At 40.1% G+C, this 18,395-nt stretch overlaps 1 protein-coding gene across 1 annotated transcript in view; it reads right to left on the reverse strand.

Annotated features, from left to right (window-relative positions):
* Positions 1–18,395, reverse strand: part of LOC306973019 (pituitary adenylate cyclase-activating polypeptide type I receptor-like) — an 86,736-nt gene that overhangs the window by 11,185 nt on the left and 57,156 nt on the right. Inside the window, exons 6-8 of the mRNA XM_079569817.1 lie at positions 12,081–12,213; positions 7,844–7,997; positions 1,095–1,155 (exon numbers count right to left, since the gene is read on the reverse strand). Coding sequence (XP_079425943.1) covers positions 1,095–1,155; positions 7,844–7,997; positions 12,081–12,213 — 348 coding nt within the window. The remainder of the gene's footprint in view (positions 1–1,094; positions 1,156–7,843; positions 7,998–12,080; positions 12,214–18,395) is intronic.

Genomic DNA, 18,395 nt, shown 5'->3' on the forward strand with positions numbered 1-18,395 from the left:
AAATTTGTATTTATTCTTTCCACCAATGAGTCTTGAGTCCAATTTTAAGAGCGTTTTCCTCTTCAGTGCAGATTACCCCAAGGATCGATTTTGGGGCCTTGGTTGTTTTTGTTTTATATTAATCTTTATTTATAAAAGCGCTTTTCGCACCGAAAGGTATCACAAAGTGCTTTACAGATTACAACATTTAAAACACTACGCCTGGCACACCCTCCCATATATATTATATATTAGGACTAAATAAATAGATTAGTCAGTTAAAAGCTAAGCTAAAAAGGTGGGTCTTGAGCCTGCTCTTAAAAACATGAACGTTCTCTGCAGCCCTGAGCTCCTCCGGCAGGTCGTTCCAGAGGCGAGGGCCGTAATATTGGAAAGACGCCTCGCCGTGAGTCTTTTTGTTGACTTTTGGAATAACAAGTAAAAGCAGTTCTGAAAGATAAGAAGGGCCAGGACCATTAAAGAGGGGGTATCATGCTTTTTTCAATCACATAGCACAGGTGTATAGCACACTACAATGATGATGAATAATGAAGAACTAGAAAAATGATCTTTGCGGTTTATGGCCAATAAATAATCACTACAACATCAAGAAAACAAGCGTTATATTTTTTGGGTCACAACCTTTAAGTAATACCAAGTTCAACAAGCAATATTCAAGCAAAATTAAAGTAAAAAAATCTTTCCCCTGTTAATGAGTTTATGAAGCATGTTGGCACATGATGAAACAATGGAAAGACTTTTGTTTTTATTGATTTTTTGGTCAGATTTTCCCAAATGAATAAACATAAATCGGACTTTTACAATCTGATAGCTACTCAATACTCAAGTTGTGTTTTTTCACCAAATACTGTTCATTCGTTATTCTTTGAGTTGGATCACTATTGCTTCTTCAACTTGAGTAAATGTGTGCACACAGGTGTTTGAGTGTCTATGCGAACTAATGATTCCTTGGTGTTTCAAGTTAATATGAAGCTTTCTAAATTATGATCATTTATTAATCCCTTACAGCAAGACCAAAAGCACTGTAAATAGAAGTCAAGAAACTGGCTTCATGCTTCCCGGCAAATGAAATAAAAATAGAGGTTCTGCTGTACCCGTTATCGTCGTAGAAGAAGCGCGTCAACACCCAGATGATGATCACTGTGGTGGGGAGACCTGCACACAGCACACAGATACAATTACTGTGTGTTAATGCATGTGAATACAATATGACAAATACCCACGTGAGTTTACAATGATGTGATATTAGAAGATTGACAGTTCTCAAACATAATTTTCTAGTCATGGATTCAAACTATTCTGGTCGTTCAGTTTATTGTAAAAGCAGACACTTAGTGAAAAAAGACCTTTGTGTCCTGTAAAGTGTTTTTACTGATTATGAAACAGCAGCTAGTTGTTTACTTTACTGTGATGGTATTTCTATCTGAAAGCTGAAAAACTTGTTTATAAGTGTATTTCTGTGAAGAAATGTGATGTTAGGAACACTTTATGAAAGTTAGGAATGAGTCAAGTGTATCAGAACGAGCCATTTCAAACTTAAGAGCTCTCTTTCAATGTTTGGAAGCAAAACATAAAGTCAGTCAGTGTATGAGGCTGCATTTTGGTTAACTGTGTTGTTTTGTTCATTATAACTGAAGTTGGATTGGTATGAGGCCTTTGTAGTTAGTTAGTTGGTTAGTTAGTTATTACTTAGGTAGTTAGTTTGTAGTAGTAGTAGTAGTAGTTTGTAGCCATGGGCTTATTCTCATCCGTTGTCCCACATTTGCACTCTCAAACACACTCTCATTCATCATGGCCTATTGTACGTAAGGGATAATGTATAGAACGCTGGTCATTATCGGGAAAATAAGCACCGACAGGGCGAACCGGTCTTGTTTTGCCCTGAAGGTGCTTATTTTCCCGATAATGACCAGCGTTCTATACATTATCCCGCTTATTATACGGCCATTTGCCAACTGAACACACAACATAAACTTTGTACACTTTTATGAAGGTCGAAAGGTTTATTTAATGACTTCCGCAACAAATAGTTCCCAAAAGTTTGCGCGTTGCTAGGCAACGTTTTGCTAGGCTGGAAGCAGCAAGGCTAGTAGCTAGCCTAGCTACTTAGTTGAAGGCGCAGTTGGAGAGGAGAAATGGTGGTGAATCTCTGGGTAAGTTGAAAGTCAGACTCACGCTAACTTCACAAGCAATTCCCCCAACTTCTCTCGCAGTGACGGGGACAGATAGTGTCGCTACTACGTACGCGCGGAGTGATATGAAAGCACGAACTCCGTTGCCATTGGCAGCGGTCATTATTTTTCTCAGAGGTCCTTTATCAGAAAATAATGACCGGTAGAACGTTGGGAAATCCCATTCAAATCAACGGAGCGTTCTACTTACATTGTGAAGAGCCGTATAATAAATGTTTTTAGTGGTGGGGGAAACCGGAGTACCCAGAGGAAACCTACACAGACACGGTGAGAACATGCAAACTCCACACAGAAAGACCCGGTCCAGGTGGGAATTGAACCCGGGACCTTCTAGCTGTGAAGCATGCGAGTTAGTTAGTTATTTAGTTAGTGGGGTTTTTGTTAGTTGGTTGGTTAGTTATTTAGTCAGTTTGTAAGTGGTATTCAATAGCTAGTTAGTTAGTTGATGGTAGTAAATAGTGAGTGAGTGAGTGAGTGAGTGAGTGAGTGAGTGAGTGAGTGAGTGAGTGAGTGAGTGAGTGAGTGAGTGAGTGAGTGAGTGAGCTAGTGAGTTAGTGAGTTGGTGAGTTGGTGGGTTAGTTAGTTCGTTAGGTCTTTAGCATGTTGGTCAGTCAGTCAGTCAGTCAGTCAGTCAGTTAGTTAGTTAGTTAGGTAGTTAGGTAGTTGGTTGGTTGGTTAGTTAGTTAGCTAGCTCGTCAGTTAGTGAGTGTTATTCAATAGCTAGTTAATTAGTTGATGGTAGTTTATAATTTGTTAGTGGCTAGTTATTAGTTGGTTGGTTAGTTTTTATTTGTAGCGCAGATGATAATCAGTCGTACGTTTTGGTTTTGCCACATGATGTATTGTTGAATTATTGTATTAGTAGAAGTAGTGATGACGTCAGCTTTAAGTAGAAAATACCAGAGTAACAACAGAACAAAACAAGTATATTCATTGTGCCATGTCCAACAGTCCAATTGCCTCAGTACATAATGTTTGCATAGCATCATTGCGCATATAAAAATATCTTATGACTGTACTTCAGATTTATCTTAATATTTATTCCAAAAGACGCAGGATGAAAATAGGTGAGATAAACACAAGGACAGATAAGATACTTCAAAGTTCCCTGAGATGCCGCAGTACTGAGCACAATCTTCCTCCTCAAGAGACAACAATAGACACACGGCGTGTATTTATTTTAGGCTTTATCAGTGCGGCCGTGGCGAAGGGGTTTAAATTATTCATTATTATCTCTGCGGGTGGTCATGTGATTGTGCGAATCTGTAGGTGCAATGTACACAACAGAACTGGACAGCAAAGTAAACATTCAGCCGTAAGAAAAGGCTTATGTGGAAACCGAGTTATCATCAAACAGATGTTTCATACAAAGAGAGATATTCAAATAAACATTCAGATGCTATGAGGAGTCTTGCGTTTGTCCGGGCTTATCAAATTCCTCTGGTTTTCTGGACATCAATTATACACGTGTGAAGACGACTGGAGGACAACTGTTTAGTCAAGTGACAATTATTTACTTTATAAATATTTAAGTAATCTGCCTGTAGTCTATCTTTTGTTCATTCCTGTCACACAAGGCATTTTCTTTTTGAATGTTGCCTTGTGGTTCATTCGGGACTTAGTAGTGATGGACATTATTTCAACACAAAAAGACAAAACACATGTACTATTTTTACTTAAGCTACTATATCAACCTAATTATTTGCAGATTGTGTTTGAAGCGCTCAAAGAAAAAAATCAATCTGTGAATGTGACTTGACATAAGTTATGCCACTAAGACAAGCTCAAGAGAAAATGTAGAAACCTTTGAGGACTATTTATAGCACCCAATCTACAGTTTGGCTCAGGGCTTGACAAGGGGTGTCAAAAAACTCAGGAAAAAAAACTGCTTTAGTCTTTTTGGGACAGACAGAAATTGTATTTTTTTATGTAGGGGAAAGTACTGATTTCAGAGCCTTCAGAACGGCACATCTCCAGCTCCAGAAGGTAGAAAGAGTTAATAAAGCCGAAACAATAGTTGCTGTTCAATAGCAAGATTTGAACACTGAAATGATCAGATTGAGTCCAGAGAATCTGTCTGAACGTCAGCCGGTGCGGGACAAGCATTTTGACCTAAAGACAACTGGTTTTCAGATGCACAGCCAATGTCTTTCATATTGCAGTAATGATTGCCGTCTGTCATAGCAATAGTTTGAATAATTAATGTAAAAACAAGAAAAGTTGACCTTTGGCAACCAGCAAACAACATAACAGCTCTTCGGCAGTTTCTTCTCAAGATGTCTTCCTCTAATGCATTTCTTGCTCCTCCTATATATGCCTTTTGACATCTGCTGCAGTCATTAGACACTAAATGTATGCACATGGGGGCTAGTTCAATAATGTAATGTGAAGGACAAAGAGAAATGAGTCTAATGCAGAGGATTTGATGGTTTGTCATATTTTCTAGTCTTTGTCAGCCATTTTTGTTAAAAGCACCGTTAGTGTCGAACATCAAAATGTTTCATAAACATTGCCGACCAGTGTCTCCAGATATGAGGAATGTTTCTTTTTTATCAGTCAGTCATTAATTTACATGTTTGGTTGATTACCCATTTACCCAAAGAATGCAGAATGAATCTTGTGTTTTGGGTTGCCAGATTCAATGGCTTAATAAATAATTACAATGAAAATCCCTGCACCTGTCCCCATTAACTCCGAGTACAGTATGTGAATGCCTGCATAAAAACAGAGATTAAAGTCAACCCAGGAAGATTTGAAAATGTGGTGCATTAAAAAAAAAAGCAGTTTGAGCACATCCTATATTTAAAGAGCCAAGTTGTGCCATTTTTAGCTGCATTGTGTCTATTTTTAAAGTCATTGTTTCCTGCTGTTTGAGTAATACATTTTCTTTCTGATTGGACCATTTTCCTCCAGGCGCTTTGACACACTGAATTGATTTTTACAATATCCTGTCTGGTTCGCACCGAGTGCCATTTGAAAGCCACTGCGCTCGTGCCTTTTGTTCGGTGCCCTGGCATCTCATAAAAGAGCTGACCGTCTTTTAGTGAGGTGTTCTCCTGACAAAACATGCTGTGACACAAATTGGAAATGGATCTGGAATGCAGGGATTTCACACTGGCTCAGGGTTGACTTTGAAAACAACGCAGCTTGTTTTCCGAGCTGTCCCACATTTATTTATTTTTCTTCCCAAGGCAGTTTTCATCATTTATATATATGCTGTGTTTTCTTTTTTACTACCCAGCTCTGCGGTCGCTGACGTGGTGAACCATCGACACTGTGGACATGGGTAATAGGATATGGCTTTGGTGTACTATGTCTTGGATGTGTGCATCTGACCATCCTTTTAGGTTTAATATCGGTCACAACATCTTTGACATGGGTTTCTAATTCCAATAAAATGTGTGTAGGATATTTTGTAAATGTTTTATTATAGAATCAGACCTGTGTGTGCTTTTCATACCTGACCTTTTTGACTGCTCACTTTCTGCTGATTTATATTATATTCAATCACCTCCTTAAAGCAGTAAGTACTTGTTTACTTTAATAAATCCTTTTCGTAGTCCCTCTGGGGGTAATACAAGTGTTAATGGGATGATTGGGGGATCTTTCATCCCCCCTGGTGTCTCTGGCCAGCAAACCACAATTGCAACTTTCCCTGCCAAGGGTCGGATAGAATCACGAAGAAGAAGCTAACAGGCCAACGGGCAAAGGTAACTGTGGGCTAGCGCTACTTCAACAATTGCCGTCATGCACGAGCTTAATATAGAAGGTGCAGTTACAGGTATGACCTGAGGTGGCAGTAGTGAGTATTAAAATGGCCAACTTGCATCTAGCCCCTTGAATGACATATTAGCTTGAATTTAAAATGTTTTCTGCTCTAAAGTAGCATAAAAGGCAATAACGTATAATAATACTATGGGACCCCAAGTTGTTTATGTGTCAATTTTTGGGGTCCCGACCAAAAACGGTTTGGGAGCTTCTGCTCTTGTGCACGCCTTCTCACATACTGTTTTAATGTTCCTTTTAACACTCCTGGGATGTTGTACTGGAGAAGTTGGACTGCAGACAGCGCTGTTGTCTGACAACCGGTAGGGAAACATCACCAAAACCTGTGTAAATCAGCTGACAGGAGGACACAACACAGGAACATTATGTGATCAACTCTGAGGAAGACACAGAAAGTGGGCAGTCGAAACTGACAGGTATGAAAATAAAAAAAACACTGGTCTGATTTAAAAAAGTAACAGTAATACGTCTACACTAAAACAAGCTTCTTATCCATGACCTTGTGGCCTGTTTGTTAATGTTCTCTGCTTCTTTATTATCGGGTCTCTTTGTGCGGGCCGGTGACATCTGTTCCTATGAATGTTGCCAACCTACAACAGCTTTAGCAAATGTGTTGTCTTGATATTTGCTTGTTCAACTGTTTGCACAAGCGGAACAAGTTTGGCACAGTTGTATCTTCTGTTGCAGTGCCATCGACAGTAAACACAGACTGCACGACAGATATATATTTAATTCATGTGCCACAGTGCGCTGTATAATGAACAGCTTTAGCTCAATTACTATACAGTATAAACAGTACATAGAATACATTGGTATTCGGTTGATGAATTTAACCCTCTTATACATTAAATTATCCAATGTTTCCAGTTCATATTCTAATGTAGTCATAGAATCGCCCTTCATTGTCCTTAAGGAGTGTGTTTGTTTCAATGACAGCTCTCAATTTTCTTGAGAGGAGCTGCCCCTTCAATGCAGTGGTTGTGCGGAGATGTGAAGTGTTCCTTTGTCACACAAAGAAGGTGAAAAATCAGAGGAGAGATGGAGGTAGAAAGAATGAGCTGGTCAACATTGATAACCTTAAGCACATTTATTAAGCCGGTGTTAAATAAATGATTCTCTAATAGAGTAATTGTATTTTTAATGGAGCAGATTCATTTCAAAATTAATATTCATTTCACATAGCATATTGTATTACCTTAAAGGAATAGGCCACCGTTTTTACATACTGAGATATGTTCTTACCTTAGCTTTGACGAGTTCTTTAGGACCTGTCTGATCTTCACCCGTGCAGTAATCTTCACTTTACTGCGCAGTAATCTTCACTTTACTGTGCGGATGCCAAATTACTCCTGGTATTATTACGCCTTACAATATAGTCCCCCCTTTTATCCGCTTAGAAAATCCACATTATTTAATTTTGTGTAATTATTCTTTGTAGTGTAACACTTCACGTAACCATATTTAAATAGGGAAAAGGAGGAAGAGCTTGGTAGCTTCTATCTTGACCAGTGTTGGAGCTATAGAGGAGAGGGGGAGAGGCTAAATGCTAACGCCGTCTGCGCTGTGTTTACGTGATTGAAGGCACGGGGGAAGATCAGACAGGTCCTAAAGAACTCGTCAAAGCTAAGGTAAGAACATATCTCAGTATGTAAAAACGGTGGCCTATTCCTTTAAGGGCCATTTTAGAAAACAATAAAATATGAACTGCACTTCAGAGCATGCGTGTAGAGGTCGAAACTCCAGGGCACATCCCCAATGAATACCGTTTTTAACATATTACATTACATTGAGGATTCAGCCATTTCATGACTCATCCAGTTGATAATAATAAAGTCATTTGTGGTAGTGTTTGTCACTGTACTCACCCCAGCCAATCAGGATGTACCACCAGAAGTACTTCCTCTGAGACACAAAGGTGAGAGCCAGCAGCGTCTGCAGGTACATGCCCTCCACCAGCAGCCAGAAGTAATTGGCCAGAATGCTGAACTGAAAGAAGGCCACAGCCGACTTGCACGCTGTCTGTGAGACGAAACAAACAAAGACGCACTTTAGTTTTTCAAACGGGCAGGAGACCTTGAGCCATCGTATTTATCGATCCACCTTGACTTCAGTGTCTGTGTTTCCAGACAAAATAAGGTAATACTCGCTAGACACGGACATAATCAAGTCGAATCACTGCCACATATTAACCATGTCGCCACGTCCGCTAATTGCTGATGGTTTATTTCAATCTGTTCATACTCATGCTCCAATTGCTCCGTTACCAGACAAACCTCCCTGCGTGGAATGGACAGGGAGTAGTATGGCAAAGCAAGGCAAGCTGTGATGTATGTCCAGCTCCACTGTACATGCATCTCGTATCTCACATCCTTTCATATTGACATCAGTTGACTTTTATATTATTCACATTCATTACGTCTTACATAAACCCTGAGAATTATTCATTTCTAACTTGTTACAGTGCATATTGGACAACCTTTAGGGGAGGCTCTGTCCATATACAACCAAGCTATAAATATTCAAACAGAAACCGACAGGCTTTCTGCATGTTTTATTTTTTTCCCCTCCCTTTTATTGGTGCAATTCTCCACTGTGAGATCTACAAAGTTCCATGTCATGTTATGTTCTCTTCTAAAGACTAGCAACGATATTGACATGTTGCAGTAGCGGGTGACGTATATCATGCTCATTTCACCTCTGTATGTGTTAGTGGTGTCAGTGGAGTGCAATGTGACAGACTATAAGTGGATATGAGTGTATGAGTACATGCCCATACCGATACTACAGCTTGAGTACATGCCCATACTGATACTACAGCTTGAGTACATGCCCATACTGATACTACAGCTTGAGTACATGCCCATACTGATACTACAGCTTGAGTACATGCCCATACTGATACTACAGCTTGAGTACATGCCCATACTGATACTACAGCTTGAGTACATGCCCATACTGATACTACAGCTAACCTTTCTCTTAGTTACCGACCGACCACCTTCAACCATGGACGATGATAACAGACTAAACTATTTTTAGATCATACAAAACTTTCGGCTTGTTGACCTTCCTGGTCTGTGATTACGAGCCCAATTGGCAAAAAATGAGGAGCAATCTGAGGCACAAGATGTGGAGATTGTTGTTCTGTGCCCTCTGTTCACACCTCCTCTCTCCCCGAGCGCCGCTCTGCTGCTGGGCCGATGGACAGTGCATTGAAAACACATGATGAACTAACCAGGATGGCATTGTACAGTATTTGCGCCGCTGACAAAAGAAGGGCCCATATTCAATGAAACGCTGAGAAGGACGATCAAACGAGGGGCATGTTCGTTTGGAATTGGGTTGATTACAATAGGCCAAAAAGGCTTATTGGAGCAGAATCAATGGCAAGGACCATGGGGAAGCTTTGGATACACAATATGTTATAAACAAATAAAAGGCATGGAGATAAAAGGAGCAGGGTCTTTGTACTGAAATTGCATTGTATATCAAAAGCCCCTGAACACATTTTCCCCAATACAGTAAAATTAAATCATTGTCACTCCCATTAAGTATTTTTGCAAAAGCAGCAGGAGCGTCTTTTTACTGTAGACAGCCTCAGACAAGCCTTCAGTCTAATCGGCTTGATATGCCACATCTGTGAGGAGGGATGGATTCTCTTGACAAAGGAGAAAAGCCAGATTTGTGGACAATTTTTGAGAGAAATGGGTGTATCGCCATCATAGTAAAATAGTAAAAGTTGTAGAAGTCGTAGCTTGTTTGCACATATTCAAACAATGACAAATTCAGTTTCCTCTCCCCATCATCAGCCATCACAGCTCTTGTTTCCCATGGTAAATGTCCACCTCTATGCAAACAATGCCGCCTGTAAACTAGTTACGCCCTTCAGTGATGCCGAATAATGACATCTCACTCTGACAGAAGCCATTCTTTACCGTTCACACATCTTCCCCCGCGCTGCTCTGCCTCTTCCTGCCCGTTCTCCTGTTAACTCAATAAACCACAGGAGCGCTAGCAGATAATTAGCATATACTGACAGTCAGGATTGATTATTTTGTTTCTATTCGTATTCCTGACAATATTGCAGGTATTTCTACTATGAAGACTAAGTGCTCGACCAACTATCACTGCTGATGAGCAGGTACATACTGAAGGACAGCTTCATACACCAGGCTGTCAGGAAGCTGAACTCTCCCCCCCTTCCTGTCATTCCTCCCTCTTATTTCAATTGCATTCACAAACTGTTCCCCAGCACCTCTGAACTTTGACACTCCCATTACACTATGTTTTCAGAAAATCTTCTATAGGCTTCACTTATTATTGCATCATTGTTTGAGAGAAATGTAATTTTAGTTCCTTTACGTCAGTGACCCAAAAGTGTAGAGACCATTTTCAGTGGGTCTCCTTTGAATCGAGATAACTTTGTAAAGTAAGTAATTACTGTAAGTGCTTTATTTTGTCATTGTACAACCACACAATAAAATTGTCTCCAGGTGTTAGTCCTGAGCCGCTGGGACGGACCCACCATTGTGGGCCAACCTGACCAGCATGTTTTTGGAGGTTGGGGAAACCGGAGCACCCGGAGGAAACCAAGGCTGGCTGCCTTCAGTCTCCTCTGATCCTCTGAAATGATGCAGCACCTCCTGGATTTGTCCCTGTCTCAGAGCGTGGTGTTCTGCACTGGTCAGCTCCACCTCCTCCTTCCTCTTCCTTCTGTGCAGCTCCCTCCGCTCCACAACAGTCTAACACCACCTCCTCATTTGTCCCTTCCTTGTTTCCTGTAGCACATTGTGAAGCCTCCACTGTGCTGCAGGTGTTGGGGCTCTTGGTGCCTCTTCAGTGTTTCAGAAGAAGAAATGTGCACGTCTCAAATGTCTTTAGTTCATAAGCTAGCTGTTTCTTTACTTTTAAAAAGCTGCTTTCTTCAGGACCATTATGGACTCTCTGCAGTAAAAATGTTGTTGAACCCCACAAGAACACTAGCCTGGGAATACCCAGGCTGCTGTGTGTGCTTGAATCATTTCAATCTTCACAGCAGCCTGGGGACCATGGCCGAAATCTTCGCATGGATTTGGGGACCGATCACAGAACGAGGAGGGACAGCAAAACGATGATGCACTATTGCCATACGGACACTCTAACATGACAGCAGCAGAACCGACACCAACTTTCAATCAAGCTTTAGACCGTGTTAAATAGTATAGCTCAAAAGTTTACAATTGATACGATTGCCTATGACTATGTGCAGACGCATAACGATAGACATTCATAGCGCCCAATAAACGGCTCTGGACGATCGTAAATCACACCTCTCCTACGAGAAAATGAATTGATGGTCCCCAGACTAAATATGGTGGTCATACCGCCTTTGCTATGCCCAATCCCGTCAGACCTTGGAAGCTAAGCAGGGAAGGGCCTGGTCGGTACTCGGATGGGAGACCGTTTGGTAACACCAGGAAGCCTAGCGATTGTAGTGAGTGAGTGAGTGGTTGGTGGTGGTCGGAGGGCCGATGGCGCAGACTGGTTGCCTCGCTTCCGTCAGTCTGCCCCAGGGCAGCTGTGGCTACAATAGTAGCTTACCACCACCGAGTTTGGAGTGAACGAATAGTGCAATGTAAAGCGTCTTTGAGTGTCCAGAAAAGCGCTATATAAAACCAATGCATTATTATTATTATTATTATTAAATATAATTTGTGAAATTGAGGCTACAAAAACGCAGCAAAGATGAACAAAAGCATCCGGCATAACAGTGTGGAAGGTAAAAGTTGTAACTGGTATATATTTTAGGTCGTGACTTGTCCTGATACATTGAAGGTGGGTCCTTAAGCTACACCAGTACCAGAACTACTGCTTCACATTACCTCTGCATTAACTACAGCAGAAAATAGAATCATGTATGCACACCGTTATGTGTTTATGGTCTCAATTAGGATTTGAACCTCAGACCTCTCACGCCGTAAGCAAGATTCATGCTGCCAATAAGCCGTGAACACACCCACAAACACTAATGAACATCTCGTATGGTTCTCCCGTCCCTTGGCATGCGCGTTTTCCTCATTATTAATAAATGATGAGAGTTAAATGAGTCATTGTCATGCTCACCGTGGAGACTAGGCAGTGATCCAGCGCCTCGTCGGCAAACAGCACCGTGTCTTTGATGAAGACGGCACTGGCTCTCAGGACGAACGACGAGAAAAGGTTTATGTGGATGTAGTTCCTCGTGCAGCGGAACTTCCTGAGACACAAAAAATATAAAAAGATTCAGTTTTATGTTTTGTTTTTTCTGATAGTTAAGATATATGATACAGTGATGTTTTTTTTTCCGTGAGAAGAGTGAGTAAAAGTCTGTAAATGGACCATTGCAACAAGAAACCACTATTTCCTTCCAATCACGTTCTTAAAACTGAAGCTTGTGACTCCAACACTCCCTCTACATTGGAAAAGTATAACAACCATCCTCCTCAGCTTTCAGTACAAAGACAATGTATGACTTTGAAAGGAACACAGGTGCACCGTCCATTCACTTTTCATTTGTCTGAAATGAATGTTTTTAGGCAATTCATTTTATGTTTTGATTGGGAAGCTGTGATTTTGGACTGAGGAGGGGCTCTGCCTCCAGTGCGACCATGGCGTTCGAGTTGGGAAAAAAGGTTGGGAAGTGCTTGATAACACTCTTTTGTTCATTGCAGTTTTTTAGACATCCTCAAGTTTGTTTAGGTAAAACTGTCTTAGATGAATGTAGTCGGTGGTTGGTTTCCCACCAGCATTAGAGCCTGTGAACCTGCATATACCTGCCATTTGCTGGAACAGGTGAGTGTTTGGAGCCACTGGAAGTGTGGCATACATTAAAATTTATCAATTACAGTAAAAGGTAAGTGCAGATAAATTACTTTCAGTTGTAACATACACAGGTAAAAAGAACTGTTTTCAGCCTGGATTTGAACATTGTCAGAGTTGAAGCCTGTCTCACATCCTAGTGAAGACTGTTCCAGATTTTAGCTACATGAAACTGAAACACAGCCTCGCTGTGTTCAGTCCTGACTTCTTAGGGCCCGAGATAGTTCATATGGCTCTAACATGGTGCTAAACCATGAAAAGACTTGTACACAAGCTGTTTTAAATTCTATTCTCTGAGAGACAGGAAGCCAGTGCAGAATCCGGAGCACTGGACTAATATGGTCGTATTTCCTGGTTCTTGTCAGGACTCGAGCTGCAGCGTTCTGGATGTACTGTAGCTGTCTGACAGTGAGCAGGCCGTTACAGTCGTCTAACCTGCTGGAGCACTATTTGCACTATTCGCACGGGATTAGTTTTACCTAGGGACCACATGCGATTTGTAATAATCACAGAGAATGTCTGTGATGTTAATCCTGTGCGAATGCGCCATGTCAGTGATTTGCGAAGTAAAAATTCCCCCGCAAATTACCTACTATATTTTGCTGAACTCCGAGGTCCTGTGATAAAACTAATCCAATGCGAATAGGCGCGTCTGTGATTTGGACAGAAACGGGGAGGATCCGACACGTGATTAGGCTTTTTTTTTGTCTCCTGTGCGCATTTTTATTTACTTTTAATGAAGAATGGAGGCAGCAATAGAGTTTCGTTAGGCATCATTTCACACAGACTTTAACAGTGTCGTAAAAAAAAAAAGACACACTGAGCTGTTTTTATCTATCATTAATTCAACTCTCATTACATTCGTTTGTGTTGAGATTTAGTTATTTCAAGTAGGAATAACCAGAGATTGCAGAATTGATTGAGCTAAACTGAACTGAATTTCAGAACGCAATCATAAAACACAAATTTTGCAACACACGTGTTTTAAAACTCGTGCGTAAAAGTCTCAAGTTACTCAGAGCCTCCTCTGCTCGTCAATATTAAGCCTCAGATTTCAATACTAGAAATAATAGAGCTTATTATTTGCATTTCTTCATTTTCAACTTAATGTTTAAGAAACACAGAGGGCCAACGGAGCAATATTCAGCGGTTCCAGCATGCGTCATTGAGGCTCCCGAGTCGGTGCTTACCTTCGCCTCTCCCTCCACTCTCTCCAACTACACATTAACAACCAACTACGGTTAAACACCTTTTACGGAGAACTGTCCATGGTAAGAGACTAAAGCAGGCTTCACAAATTCATTCAGGTGAAAGTTAATTTTACAAATGAACTCAGAAAGGAGCGCTGTTACGTCATATCCTGGAGATGTCTGTCAATTTCTACCAGAATCTCAGGCTTCGGTTATCCTGTGCGAATGCGCCACATAAAAAGCAGACGTCAGAGGGTGATTGTTTTATTATATGGGGTCCCTAGATAATGCTTATCCCGTGCGAATTGACACTATTCTTCTGATCTTACCAAAGTGATGATACGAGGAGCACAACGTCCGTGCAGTAACTCCTAAAGGTTATTGACGGAAGTGAGCGGGGGAAGTCTTTAGGAGTTACTCCGCGGACGTTGTGCTCCTCGTATCATTACGCCTCACAATATAGTGCCCCTTTTTATCTGCTTATAAAATCGACATGTTACATTTTTGTGTAAATATACTTCGCATGAAAACACTTCACGTAACTTTATTTAAATAGGGAACACGTGGAAGAGCTTGGTAGCTTCTATCGTGAGCTTTTTTGGAGCTATACAGACATGTGGGAGAGGCTGCGTATGTGCTCCGTTTGCGTGACAGAGCGCACGGACAAAGACCAGACGTTTATACGTATATTAACTCATCTAAGGTTAGGTCGAACATATCTCAGTATCTAAAAACGGTGGCCTATTCCTTTAATTTTAGTCAAAGTGACGACTAAAATTGGACTAAAACTAAATTAAAAGTTGTTCATGAGACTATGACTAAAATGTCATAGACTATGACTAAAATCTGGACATTTTAGTCGACTAAAATGTCCAGATATTTTAGTCGACTAAAATAAGACTAAATAAAAATGAAAATGAGAGACTAAAATCATCCAAACTTCTATTGACCGTCTGAAAGAGCCTCATGTCATTTACAATCACTGCTAAAGGATCAGCTCTGAGCTTTGTTCATGTGGAGCAGCTCCATGAAGCAGCAACATTAAATATGATTATAATGAATATTATAAATGCAAAGTCGACTAAATTAGTCTTAAATCTAGTCGACTAAATTTACTTGCAATTGTAGTTGACTAAAACTAGACTAAAATTAAACAATTTTTTTTGACTAAATCTCGACTAAAATTAAATTAAAATATGTTGTCAAAATTAACACTGCTCCTAGATTTCTAATCAGATTTTTTCAGTTTTAAAGAGAGAGACTTGAGTTGACTGTCTGTGGGCCAAAAACAATGATCTCTGAGTTTTGTCTAGTTTAGTTGTTAGTTTGGTTTGTCCGAGTTTAGTGAGAGAAAGTTGTTTTGCATCCACAAACGGATCTGTTGGATGCAGTGACGGAGTGTTTTTACAGGCCCGTGTTCACCAGCCGTCAGTGACACATAGACCTGAGTATCATCTGTGTGTTTGTCAAACAAGCACTTTTTTTTTTTAAACACAATGTAAATCACTGTAAAGGTTTTGTACTGATTTGTGGTTTTCATGGGCCAGTTGTTTCAAGGCAAGGCAAGGTACCAGGCAATCATGCTGCGCCAAGTGTGACCCAGTTTGGTTAATGTACTGAAAATGCAGGAAGGAAATCAAATATATTTCATTATCGGTCAAATGAAGCCACGTGACCAACGACACTGCTGGAGGTGGCCATTTTGGCTGTATGTCATGTGACACCTGTCAATCGTGTTGATTGGTTTGCAGAAATAATTGCACCCCACGGCTAAGATCCAGAGTAGCTGGTGTCCTCTGCTAATTTGGTCTACCTGCCCTCCAGGGCATCTTTTCCACCTGATAAACTTATGGAAACATAGGGTTCTGTGTATTTTTTGATCCGAATTGCTACAGCAATTTTTCACACAACAACTGTTCACCATTTTCTTACTGCAAACTCTTCTGTTTAGTGGTAGCTAATCACTCAACCTCCACAATGGCGCGGTCCTGGGCCAAACACATCACAGTTTATTGACCCTATGCGTAATTTTTGTTCTCGTTTTGTGGATAGTGACTGCTGCTTTGTTATGCTTTTCATTTTAGAAGACAGATTTAAAGTGACTTATAACAAAAATACATATTGTCAAAATAAAACAAGGATATTTTTTCACTACTTTTGCTTTTGTATATTTCCATTTTGATTGAATATGAATATCATCCTCCCTCGGTTATACAAAGTGACGAACAAGAGTATCAGCAGCAGCAGAAATAAGAGTTGTGTTAGTAATAGTACACACAGGTTTATAAACAGTTTGAGCGAAGCGTTAATGACACGACCCTGGGTTTCTATCAGGGCCATTAGACTGTGACTCAGGTCCAGTGCCTCATGTTTAATTCAGATGGAGCGGTGTTTGGTCAGCTGCATCGGCTTGTTAGCTCACACGCCATTGTCCGGGAGCGTCCACAATTATACACCATGGCGGCCAAGCCAGGAATTAATAATCCTCGTAATAAATATGCAGACAATATCGGACACTAACAAATAATTTACAATTTGTTTATACGGACTGGAGCGCCAATTAGGTTTTGATAGATATCATTTGTCATTTGTTTAGTGATAGCTTGGTTTCTGAAAGCTTTACGGCGGAGGGAGTAATGAGAAATTGAGTGTACTGATTGACTAAGGTTTGTTTACACTTTGGCAAATTGTGTGGCCGCGTGTTTTTACCCACGCACATTCATTTCGATCACCTCAACAGAAGGTTTATGAAACAAAGGAACACAGGCTTCTTTTGTTGCATGTCAAACTCAAGCATTAGGAATTGTCAAATAGAGCAGGAGTTACTGACCTTTTTTCTTGTGTAACCCCTGCCTCAAGGTTGTGGGAGATTATTAAGAAAGGGATCAATAGGGATCAATTAAAACTTTTCTATCTCTAGTCGTGTCTGGAATATAATGAATACCACAAGAACACAAGACAATTACGGGGCACATCCGTTCATACGTAGTAAATGTCGGATAATAATCATTTTATTGTCCCAGATGCTTCAGAACAGGCACTGCCTCATTCACTGGATTCTGTGAGAAACATCTGAGCCATAATGAGGCCGAGTTAAGAATGAAATCGGGGTATGAAGTCGTGGCATTTTTTTTTTTGGAAGCCAATCTCGCCTTGTTAGAAATGACGTCACAAACCGCAGCGGAAAGATTGGATTAGTATTGAATGTGTATAGCACTAATGAGCCAATTCACCTTCTAATTGCTCTTTGGCCTTTGTCTAATGCATTTCAAATGGGGCGATTGTGGTGGGGCTAAAACAGAGCCATCTATAAGTCTAGTTTCTGAAAAGTTTAATTAATTTCTGAGCCAGTGCTAAAAAACACTGCTGCTGGTTGTAGTGAAAGCGATTTAAAACATTAAGAAGAACGCATGAGATAAGCAGGTAAGACGGATTGGAGGAGATTGGAAATGCAAAGTTACTCAAACGAGAACGTACAGTGTTTTAAGAGAGCGAAACCAAAAGAAGTCTTAAAACGTAGGCCTACATAGACTGCATTCCTTTGGGCACTTTAGCGTTGGTAATTCACATTTTATAGCGTGTGCTGGTTAAAGTGTGGACGGTGTTGGTCAGGATTTAAAATAGATCTGGTGTGCCCCCTGCAGGAAGCAGTGGGAATGAGAAACTAAGAAAAGAGTTAATAAAAATGTCAAGGTTTCATTGATAAATAATGGCGTGTGAATGAACAGAAACACTACTCATAAATAAATAAAGAGGAATGCACTCAAGCCCTGATTCGATTTGATTTCAAGTTCCACATTTCGTTTTCTTATGTTTTAACGTCTGTATTTTTGTCCTTGTAACAAACTGTAACTTTTGTCTCAGTAAGAGAACTTTACACTACAAAAAATAAAAAATAACATAAATTAAAATAAACTAATCATTTTGACTGTGTCTTCTGTATTTTGGTCCTTTTACCAGATTGTAACACATATTGTTTTGTGTTTTGTTTTCGATTCACATTTAAAAAAATAAATAAAATGGATTTCATTGAACCTATACACCAGGTATGAATTTTGCAGTGGTGTAATTATGGCCATTGTAATCAATTAATCACAATTAATCGCATTCAAGCATCATATATTTAGGGCTTGTATTTATTTTTAGAGGTTTATTTCAGATGCTTCTTTGTATTATCCTACATTTTTACTAAGGCTGGGAAAAAATATCAGCATCGGATTTGGATCGCAATACTTTGTGCTGCAATACCAAGTATTGATACTTTATCAAGTATCGCAATACTTTCAATACTTGTGTTTGGAGGCATTTTTATTCTGCACTACTTTGTTTTCCAGTAACATTTTGTGTTAATGCACTTTTGGATCTGAACACTTCAATAAATGTCAAAAGG

This window comes from Gobius niger (assembly GCF_951799975.1).
Source record: "Gobius niger genome assembly, chromosome: 13".
In the NCBI taxonomy this organism is placed as follows: Eukaryota; Metazoa; Chordata; class Actinopteri; order Gobiiformes; family Gobiidae; genus Gobius; species Gobius niger.